This window comes from Chiloscyllium plagiosum, unplaced genomic scaffold (genome assembly GCF_037043375.1).
Source record: "Chiloscyllium plagiosum isolate Xiang-an unplaced genomic scaffold, Cpla_swu_hap1 HiC_scaffold_10, whole genome shotgun sequence".
NCBI classification, from domain to species: domain Eukaryota; kingdom Metazoa; phylum Chordata; class Chondrichthyes; order Orectolobiformes; family Hemiscylliidae; genus Chiloscyllium; species Chiloscyllium plagiosum.
In genome coordinates, this window is record NW_028270148.1 from 8,290,154 (window position 1) to 8,301,271 (window position 11,118).

An 11,118-nucleotide genomic window follows, 5' to 3' on the forward strand; every position below is an offset into this window, starting at 1 on the left:
TGAATCTTCTCTGCACCCTGTCCAATATAATCACATCCTTCTGTTAGTGTCCAGAACCACACACAATATTCCATCTGTGCCTTCCACATATATTCCATCTGTGGTCGAACCAATATTTTGGAAAGTTGTAATATGACTTTCTTGTTCCTAGATTCTACATCCAAACTGATGAAGGCAGGCATCCCATATGCCTTCTTCCCCACCCTGTCTACCTGAGCTGACATCTTCAGGGATCTATGGACTTGTGCACCAAGGTCCCTTTATTCCTCAGTACTCCCCAGGGATCTACCACTCACTGTGTGTATATCCTTCCCTTACTAGACTTTTATTACACTATACCTATCTTGCTGCCATAGGAATTGTATCTGTCCTTTCAATGGGTCAATTGTGGTCTTGAGTCCCTAAGTGGTCAACCAGTGACACACAAGAGCAACCTCCTGCTCTGGTAGTATTTCATCAACAGTCATGGAACAAAACAATAAGGTGAACTCTAATGACTTGGTTGTAGTTTGGTGATTGGTCCCTACAGCTCTCTGTGTCAAATGAATGTGCCCCAGGACTTGGCTTCCCCACCTGCTTGCGGCATGCAGTCGACACTGTCCTCCCAATTGCAGCAACTTCCATCCCACACATTGGGACCTGTTGGCCTGGCTCTAATGAAACCCCTTCCATGTACATCTAGGTATCAAATCCATCAATGAAGCTGCATTGAGTCAACCACCACAGAAGCTGCCCTTCAACTCAATGGGTTTGTGCTAACCTGTCCATACGAATCTCATTTTCTAACACTTGACCCATAGCCTTGAATGTTATGGCCTTTCAAGTGCTCATTAGAGATTCACTTTTCAAGTTGGTGAGGTTTCTTGCCTCAACAGTCCCCCCAGTCTGTGCCCCCATCACCCCCAGGTGAAAAAAGACCTTTCCTCAAATTCCCTCTAAATGTCCTGTCCTTAATCCATGAAATAATGGCCCCTTGTTACTGACCCTTCAACTCAGGGCGACAGCTGCTTCCTATCCATGGGTGCCTAATGGCTTTGTTGGGACTGGAGGTCTGCTAGTCATCTAATTGACCTGCAACTTTCCTGGAGGTGGGGCTTCCTCGAAGATGGGCAGAAGTCCCAATCTGAACCAATTGAGAGAATGACGACTGTTAAACCAGCTCAGGGTTTTGTAGCTTTGCACTGGCATTCTCAACCCTCAACTTGGGAGATTCTGGGCAGGGAATTTGTTTCACAAAGAAAGAGCAAAGCTGGAGAGTGGGTTTATGAATCAAACTGAAAAGGACAGTCAAATATTTGGAAGCTGCATCTAAAAGTGGAGTTTAAATGAAAGTTGGATTGAACAGCCTGCTTTGTTTTGGTTTTAAATCCAGTCAGACGCAAAAGCTATCAAATAAAACTTTCTCTTTCCAAGAACGTTTTCTTGAATGTGTGACTTAAGAAGTGCATGATGCATTTCTAAATCATTTATTGCTCAGAAGAGCAAGAGCTTTAATTCAGAGAGATTAACAGGAATGGAACGGAAAGACAAAGTCATGAGTGACACATTCCATCGTAGAGAGACTGAGGGAGAAACATGGAAATATACAAGCGAGGTTTGGAACACAGGATACTCAAGACTGGAAAAACTGATTTCTGACCTGGGAGATACTTGTGCACGAAATAAAGATAGCTAGCAGGTAGGTACAACAGAAATCAGGAAGGTTCATGGAATGTTGGCCCGAATTTCAAGGGAGTTGCGTATAAGAGTAGGGAAAACTTACAGTAAGGTGCTGTACAACTGTGCAACATGCTGGCGAGACCACATCTGGAGTATTCTAAGCAGTTTTGATCCCCTTATTTAGGGAAATATTATTTTGTCAGAGGCAGTTCAGAGAAGGTTCACTCAGATGACTCCCGGTATGGAGGGATTGTCTTGTGAGCAGAAGTGATCTCATTGAAACATGTAAGTGACTTGATAGGGTAAATACTGAATGGATGCTTTTCCTCATAGTAGAGTCTAGGAGGAAAAGGCATCATCTCAGAATAAAGGAGCACCAATTTAAGATCAAGATGAGGAGGAATTTTCTTCTCTCAGATGGTTGTGCATCTTTTGGCCCAGAGTGCTGTGGAGGCAGAGACTTTCTATTTACTTAAAGCTGAGCTAGATAAGTTCTTGATCAATATGGGAATCAAAGAATATGAGGAAAGGACAGGAAAGGGGACATAAGAAATGTTGGATCAGCCAGAATCCCATTGAATGCCAGAGCAGGCATGATGGACTGAACTGTCTGCTTCTGTTCCTATTTCTTCCAGTCTTCTGTCTACCTGCTGGATGGTCAGAGTACACTCTAAGTGATTAATCATCTCTTCAAGTGTTCTCTGTGCAACATAAGTCAGAGATGGGCAAAAATGAAAACAATGGATATGGAAGTACAAAGAGAAGCAACATAGAATGGCTGAGAAAAAGAGTGTGGGAGACAGTATAATGAATGGAAAGGCGCAGAGTGACCAGTACCTGAAAACGGAGCAAACTTAGGGTATTGGGCTATGAGGGAGTGAGGCAGAGTAATTAAGAGAGTACAATGGAGTAGAATTAATTGGAAAAGGCAGTTGTAAAGTAACAGAGAACATGTGTAAGAAATAGAGAGAGAAAAGGGAAGAAAATGATATCTGGACAAATATATGAAAGAGATAAACCAAATAGAGGTGGAGAATCTCTCACACAGTGTGAAGTGGAGAAAAAAATGAGGAAAGAAAAATCGAGAGTGAACTGGAGAGCTCCTCAAACCCGCTGATATTCCTAAATTAACACTTTACAACAGCAAAACAATCAGTTCCAATCCCAGCAGATAATTTGTGTGCAACTTACCAAGAAATCTGTCAGGTAACGAGTAACTCACTGAATAATTCGCAGTCCTATTGACATCCATGATCAGTTCAGTGGAGCCAGTGAAAACCAGACACTGTGAGGTGTCAGCTCACCAGACAAACTGAACAAAGTTACCTCTCAGTGAGGAAAAAGAAGTTTTCCTTATTCGCTCAAAAAATAAAATTGGACTGTTTGTTGGAATGGAAACTCTGCTGCAGTGGTCTTCCTGCTTTTGTACTGAAATTAGTAACTGCTGCCCTTATCAGTGTTAAACACTGGGCTGAAAGAATGTTGCTATTTCCTTGCTATCATTTCCTCTAATTGAAATTATTGAACTGAAAGACACAAGGGAAGGGGCTGCAGAGAGAAAGATATTGCAGTCAAATATCATTCTCTGCACATATTGGAAAAAACCGTTAGGGCACTTGTTTGCTCTGGGTGGGTACGATAAATGTCCATGATTATTCTGCTTTTGAATGAATCTATTAATATCAATTAACAGCTTGAGTGAAGGACTGGAAAATGACCTCGACCTCTATGAGAGGATAACCTTGGGGACAGGAGCAGTGTTTTCAAATCAGAATAGCAAGAGCTGAAAGCATTTTTAAAAAATGAAATTGCAATTAATTAATTAACTCCAAATATTTGCTTTGAAACTGAAAAATTTCCTGTGATTGAATTTTTAGTTTCTGCTGAGTTTTACCAGGTTTGCAGGGTTAGGTGGAATGAACCGGAGATTGAGACGAATGGCATAATCTCTTTCAATGGGCTGGAATGGTTAGAATGGGCTGAAAGGCCTGCTTCTCATAGAAATCTGTGAACTTTCAATGGATTCTTTTTGAGTTGGAGGAAGATTTGTCATGGCGTTCCTCAGGGCTCTATACTGGGCTCTTGTTTTTCCCGATCGGTATATTAATGATCTGGAACTTGGTGTGCTGGGGGCTGTTTCAAAACTTTCAGATGAAACTAAACTTAGAAGGATTGCAACTGTGAGGAGGACTGTGGGGAACTCCAAAGGAATATTGACAAGTTGGTGGATTGGGCAGATAGGTGTCCAGAAGAGCATTGAAAGAATTTAAAACAAGGGTTACCATTCTAAAGGCGTACAGGAGCAGAGGAACCTGAGTGGGTATGTGCACAGATCATTGAAGACGACAGGATGGGTAGATCAACGAGGAGAAAGTGAGGACTGCAGATGCTGGAGACCAGAGTTGGAAAATGTGGTGCTGGAAAAACAAAGCAGGCCAGGCAGCATCCGAGGAGCAGAAGAATCGACGTTTCGGGCATAAGCCCTTCTTCAGGAATGAGGCTGGTGTGCCAAGCGGGCTGAGATAAAAGGTAGAGGGGAGGGAATTTGGGGGGAGGGGCACTGGGAATACGATAGATGGAAGGAGGTGAGGGTGAGGGTGATAGGCCGGAGAGGGGATGGGGGCGGAGAGGTCGGGAAGAAGATCGCAGGCCAAGAGGGCGGTGCTGAATCCGGGGGTTGGGACTGTGATAAGGTGGGGGAAGGGGAAATAAGGAAGCTGGAGAAATCTACATTCATCCTGTGTAGTTGGAGGGTTCCTAGGCGGAAGATGAGGCTCTTCCTCCAGGCGTCGTGTGGTCAGGGTCTGGCGATGGAGGAGGCCAAGGACCGGCATGTCCTTGGCAGAGTGGGAGGGGGAGTTAAAATGTTCAGCCACGGGGCGGTTGGGTTCGTTGGTGCGGGTGTCCCGGAGGTGTTCCCTGAAACGTTCCGCAAATAGGCGGTCTGTCTCCCCAATGTAGAGGAGACCACATCGGTTGCAGTGGATACAGTAAATGATGTGTATGGAGGTGCAGGTGAATTTGCGCCGGATATGGAAGGATCCACTGGGGCCTTGGAGTGAGGTGAGAGGGGAGGTGTGGGCGCAAGTTTTGTACTTCTTGCGGTTGCAGGGGAAGGTGCCGGGAGTGGAGGTTGGGTTGGTGGGGGGTGTGGACCTGACGAGGGAGTCGCGGAGGGAGTGGTCACTCCAGAATGCTGATAGGGGTGGGGATGGAAATATATCCCTAGTGGTGGGGTCTGTTTGGAGGTGGCGGAAATGATGGAGGATGATACGATGTATCCGGAGGTTGGTGGAGTGGAAGGTGAGGACCAGTGGGGTTCTGTCCTGGTGGCGATTGGAGGGGCAGTGTTCAAGGGCAGAGGTGCGGGAAGTGGAGGAGATGTGGTGGAGAGCATCGTCAACCAAGTCGGAGGGGAAATTGCAGTCTTTGAAGAAGGAGGCCATTTCAGTTGTTCGGTATTGGAATTGGTCCTCCTGGGAGCAGATGCGGCGGAGGGAAAGGAATTGGGAATATGAGATGGCGTTTTTACAGGGGGCAGGGTCAGAGGAGGTGCAATCTATGTAGCTGTGGGAGTTGGTCGGTTTGTAGTAAATGTTTGTGTTGAGTCGGTCGCCTGAGATAGAAATGGAGAGGTCTAGGAAGGGGAGGGAGGAGTCTGAGACGGTCTGGGTAAATTTGAGGTCGGGGTGGAAGATGTTAGTAAAGTGGATGAACTGTTCAACCTCCTCGTGGGAGCACGAGGTAGCGCCAATACAATCATCGATGTACCAGAGGAAAAGGTGGGGGGTGGTGCCAGTGTAGCTGCAGAAGATGGACTGTTCCATATATCCGATGAAGAGGCAGGCATAGCTGGGGCCCATGCGGGTGCCCATGGCTACTCCTTTGGTTTGGAGGAAGTGGGAGGATTGGAAGGAGAAGTTGTTAAGAGTGAGGACCAGTTCAGTCAGTCGAAGGAGGGTATCAGTGGAAGGGTACTGGTTGGGTCGGCGGGAGAGGAAGAAGAGGAGGGCTTGGAGGCCTTCGTGATGGGGGGATGGAAGTGTATAGGGAGTAGATGTCCCATTGTGAAGATAAAGCGTTGGGGGCCGGGAAAATTATGGAGGAGGTGGAGGGCGTGGGTGGTGTCCCGAACGTAGGTGGGGAGTTCTTGGACTAAGGGGGACAGGACAGTGTCGAGGTATGCAGAGATGTGTTCAGTGGGGCAAGAGCAGGCTGACACAATGGGTCGGCCGGGGCAGTCGGGTTTGTGGATTTTGGGCAGGGTGTAGAAATGGGCGGTGCGGGGTTGTGGCGCTATGAGGTTGGAGGCGGTGGATGGGAGATCTCCTGACGTGATGAGGTTATGGATGGTCTGGGAGGTGATGGTTTGGTAGTGGTAGGTGGGGTCAAGTTCAAGGGGGCAGTAGGAGGAGGTGTCCGCGAGTTGGCGTTTAGCCTCAGCGGTGTAAAGATCGGTGCGCCAAACTGCACCTCCCTTGTCTACCGGTTTGATGGTGAGGTTGGGGTTGGAGCAGAGAGAGTGGAGGGCTGCATGTTGTGAGGGTGAGAGGTTGGAGTGGGTGAAAGGGGTGGACAGGTTGAGGCGGTCAATGTCGTGGCGGCAGTTGGATATGAAGAGATTGAGGGCGGGTAAGAGGCCAGCACGGGGTGTCCAGGTGGATGGGGTGTGTTGGAGGGGGAGAAGAGGTCATCCGAGGGTGGGCGAGAGTCCTGGTTGAAGAAGTAGGCGCGGAGGCGAAGGCAGCGGAAAAAATGCTCGATGTCGAGCCGCGTGTCGAACCCATTGATCCGGGAGCATAGGGGGATGATGGTGAGACCTCTGCTGAAGACTGATTGTTCATCCTCAGAGAGGGGGAGGTCTCGAGGGATGGTGAAAATACAGCAGGGCTGGGAGCTACGACCTGGTGTGGGGCTGGAGCTGGGAGTTGGGTGCGGAGTTAGGCATGGGGGCAGAGTTAGTCGTGGGGGTGGAGTTGGTCGTGGGGACGGAGTTGGTCGTGGGGGCGGAGATCGACGTGGGGGCGGAGATCAAGGTGGGGGCGGAGATGGGTGGAGACAGCAGTTAACAAAGCATACAATAAGACCATAAAACTGTCAAAAATAGGAATACCCCATTCAGCCCCTCGAGCCTACTCAATAGGATCTTGGCTGATCCAACAATCATCATACCTACTTTCCTGCTCTGTCCTTGTAACTCTTGGTTCCCTGACTTATCAAAAATCTATCAAACTCAACCTTACACAGGCACAAGGACTGTGCCCCCACAGCTCTCTGTGGCAAGGACTTCGAAATATTTCCAACCATCAGAGAGAAGAAATTCCTCCACAGTGTTAGAATAAAATAGAATAGAATGCCTATAGTGTGGAAACTGGCCAGTTGGCCCAACAAGTCCACACTGACCCTCCAAGGAGTATCTCACCCAGACTCATTCCCCGAACCTAGCCGACACATCCCTGAACACTTTGGGAAATTTAGCTTGGCCAATTCACCTAACCCACGCACTGTGGGAGGAAACCAGAGCACCCAGAGGAAACCCCCACAGGCAGAGGGAAAATGTGCAAACTCCAAGCAGACAGTTGCCCGAGGCTGGAATCAAAGCTGGTTCCCTGGCGCAGTGACGCAGCAGTGCTAATCACTGAGCCACCGTATCACCTGAGCCACTGTGTTCTTGTCTTATTAATATTTTTATTGTGTATGAGTACCTGGGGAGCCAATGCAAGTAAGTGGGGTTAGGGTACAAATTAGTTGTGATTAAATTAAATATTGCAGAAATAAATCCACAGAGGCTGGTGACACGTCACCTAGTCACCCTTCATTTACATATGGAAAGCCCTTGACACTGATCCAACTCGCTCAGAGACAGCTCTCAGAGTGTTGGACTGTCTGATGCTCCTGGTTTTATCTGTCAGCTAGGGCTCCTTGATTGGATCAGATTTATTTTTCTTTATTTATTCACGGGATGAGGGAGTCGCTGGCTAGGCAGCATTTATTGCTCATCCCTAATTGCCCAGAGGAAAGTTAAAAGTCAACCCCATTGCAGTAGGTCTGGAGTCACATGCAGGCAAGAACAGGTATGAGCGGCAGTTTCCTTCGCTAAAGGACATTAGTGAACCAAATGTTTTTTTCCAGCAATCGACAATGGATTAATGGTCATTAGAACCTTAATGCCAGATATTTATTGAATTCAAATTATACCACCTGCCATGGAAGGATTCAAACTCAAGCCCCCAGACATTATCTGGATCTCTGGATTAAAAGTCCAGTGATGGGGGGATTCAAGACGGCAGTGACCCAGCAAGACTGAGTGTGTAGTGTTCTCCCTAAGACTCAGGCAAAGTGGGGTACCGTCTTCACCACACCCTTTAAATCATTTTAGATAGCTTTTGCCCAGCACAGTGAGTCATTTTACATCAAACTTGGACAGTTTGGTGTTGTTTTTAAAATGACTCAGGGCAAACATTCCCACAGTTCGCAACAGACAGGGACCCCTCCCCCACACCATCCCCGCAGCAGCAGAGACGTCCGCGGCCGCCTCAGGGGAGTTACCTGCAGAGGTGGGCCTGATCTCCGGGATCAACAAACTCCAGGAAAAGATCAACGGCTTCATTGAAGAATCCAAGTCCTGGTGGGAGTTGTTCTCAGTCGTACTGCAGAAGCATGACCAAGAAATCCAAAAATTGAACAGCGCGTCAGAGTGGCGGAGCCAGGGCTGCGGCCTCGGAGTCAGCTGCCGAGTCGTCCATGGGTCAGGTCCGGGCTCTCGAGCAGCGAATCCAGACCCTGGAGGAGAACATCGATGACCTCGACAATCGGGGCCATCGAAAAAAATACTCGGTTGCTGGAGCTTCCCGAATGGGAAGAGGAAGGCCAGCTCACAGTCTTTATGGAACAATGGCTCCCTCAAATATTAAAGTTGGAGTTGGGATCAGGGCTAGGTGCAGGAGGTGTGGGCCCACCGGGTTGCTATATGCAGGCCAGGGTCGGACCAGCGTCTCCACCCAGTTCTATTCTGGCTCCAATGTTATAGAGATAAACAAATGCTTCTGGAAGCCTCCAGAGTCATGGGGACGGTCCTCCAGGCCATGATACAAAAGAGTTCCAGGATAATGTTATTTCAGGATTTTTCTCCAACTGTGCTCCGCAAGAGGAGGGCAATCGAAGAGATGAAGTTACATTTAAAAGACCTAAATATTCCATACTCTATGCGTTACCCAGCAACGCTGCGCTTCAGCCACAATGGATTGTGTATAACTTTGGATCACCGTACAAAGCTAAAGAATTCTAGGACTCTCCTAAATAGACTGTGGGACTTAAACCGTACGGATAACAATTTTATTTTGCCTCCCCCTGTCTACCCTTATTTCCTTCTTTATTTCTTTTCCCTTTTTGTCTTTCCTGGGGATGGGGGGGTGGGGGCTTGTTCTTTACTCTCTCTTTTGTTTCTTTTTTTACAGGCTGTGCGGCCTATTCGATGTGTGTGTGTGTGTGTGTGTGGGGTGGGGGGGAGGTGGTTTGTTCTGTTTTACCTGTCTTTAGTGCGGGGTTTTCTTCTTTGTCATTTTACTCAGTCACCTAATACTTGCGGGGATTGTAACTTTGTAGTTTTATATAGTTATATTTTGTATTACCCTTGTTCAATGCATCTAGGTGTGGTTGGGGGAGGGAATGGGTCACTCACTTTTAACTTTGTCTACTCCATTCGAGAACACCTGGGCCAAGGGCAGGGCCTGAGTTCGAAGAGGTTATGGTGAGGTTATTGCCAGGTAGACATGCCCTCTGGGAGCAAGGGGGAAATTCTCCCTTCAAATATGTTCTGTGTTTTTCTTTGCACTTAGGAATAGTTTTTAATTGTGTTGGTGTAAAATGTTTTAAAGATTTCTCTCATTTGTGAATTTTCTCTGGTTTTTATTCAAAGTATCTTGGGTGGGGTTCTTGAGTCTGGACGATACATATTGATCAAAGCCCTAATACATGGGGAAGAATATGGAATTTTGAATCTTTATTGCCCCCAGCACACCCCTTTAAATTTGTAACAGAAGCCTTTTCTAAGTTGATGGCTTTTGGGGCCCACCGTACAATTATAGGAGGAGATTTTAACTGCATTATGGACCCAGAGATAGATAGGATGCCTAAGAGCACTTTGGGTATATCTCTTAGGTCTAGACAATTGGCAGATCTGAATAAAGAGCTAGGGCTAGTAGATGTGTGGAGGTGCCTTCACCCTCAGGGTAATGTATGATATCCTATTATATGTTTTGGTTGTTTGTAGGATAGATCAGTAGTTTATTGGGTTTTTCACCTTTTTCTTGTTTGTCATTTCGGTTATTTTAAAATTTTATTGTCTTATTTATTTAACCTTATATTGGTGTTTATACTTGTATTACTTTTGTAATTTTGTAAAAAAAAACTTTAAAAAGTTTTCTTTTTTCAATAAAAGTATCTATAAAAAAAAAGTCCAATGATAATATCACTCAGCTATTGCCTCCCTTATTAACAGCCCCAGTCAGGGAACTCAGACCCTATGTTATCCAACTCGCTGACCTTGTTATAATCACTACACTTGGGACAAACTTGAGGGACTGAATGAAGAACCTGTTTACATGAGAGTGCCTTTGTAAAACAAATTGAACATTTTGTAATTCATCTGTAAACCATCAGAAGAATTACAAATTATTAATCATGTTTATCTTCTTAAACCCTGATCCATGACACATAATCCAGTCTGGCAATTTATCTAGGGCATTCCAGACTACTGCATGGCGTGTCAGCAGTATACTGGCTCAGCAAGCTGTGTCTTTATATCTCCCATATTGTGTGACTAATGTGGAAATGAAGCCATAATGGTAAAGTCACGAGACTGATGACTGTGGAGACTCGCGCTAATCCTCTGGGGAGACTGGTTCAATACTCACCAAGGTAGCTGGCAGAATTTAAATTTGTTTCATAAATTCTGGAATTGAATGATGAAACTCTCATCAATTGTCATCTACTCCACTCCCCATTCCTTAATCTGGTTCACTAATTTCCTGTAGGAAAGAAACATGGCATCAATGACCTTTTTTGATTTTTTATATTCCTTTGTATGAGATGTTGGCATTACTGGCCACAGCAATATTTATTCACCATTCTTTATTGCCTTGGTCAGAAATCACCAAATTAGATATAATTCCAGGCTGTGGATGAGGATTTGAACTGTCATAACATTCAAGGCGATGAGCCAAGTGCTGGAATGTGGGATTAGGGTAGATAGATTGATGCAGATTTATTGGGTTGAATGGCCTCTTCTATGCTGTATGACTCCATGACTCCAGACCCCCAGCAATGAGATTGATTTTAACTGCATTATGAAATGGCTTGGCAAAGCACTCTGTTCAAGGGCACTTAGGGATGGGCAACAGGTGCTGGCCTTGATCACATTGCATGAAAGAATAAACAAAAATCAGCCATTGTCTCAGG

General features: G+C 46.2%; 2 protein-coding genes across 20 annotated transcripts in view; both read right to left on the minus strand.

Moving 5' to 3' along the window:
* LOC148148901 (uncharacterized) overlaps nt 1-3,047 on the minus strand; it is a 95,861-nt gene extending 92,814 nt beyond the window's left edge. For 10 of the 19 annotated variants that reach the window (XM_087991092.1, XM_087991090.1, XM_087991087.1 and 7 more), the window contains exon 1: nt 2,851-2,999. Coding sequence is in view for 5 of the 19 variants with exons in the window: in XM_087991070.1 (XP_087847196.1) it covers nt 2,851-2,911 (61 nt within the window). In the remaining 14 variants the exon portion in view is untranslated. Of the gene's footprint in view, nt 1-2,850 lie in introns of all 19 variants that reach the window. The other 9 variants (XR_015758343.1, XM_087991070.1, XM_087991068.1 and 6 more) reach the window with 5 other exon arrangements.
* The window catches only part of LOC122548150 (myc target protein 1 homolog), a 154,563-nt gene extending 143,890 nt beyond the window's left edge, over nt 1-10,673 (minus strand). Inside the window, exon 1 of the mRNA XM_087991063.1 lies at nt 10,575-10,673. Within this exon, the coding sequence (XP_087847189.1) occupies nt 10,575-10,638 (64 nt within the window). The 5' untranslated portion in view covers nt 10,639-10,673. The remainder of the gene's footprint in view (nt 1-10,574) is intronic.
* Between the last annotated feature and the right edge of the window lie 445 nt (nt 10,674-11,118).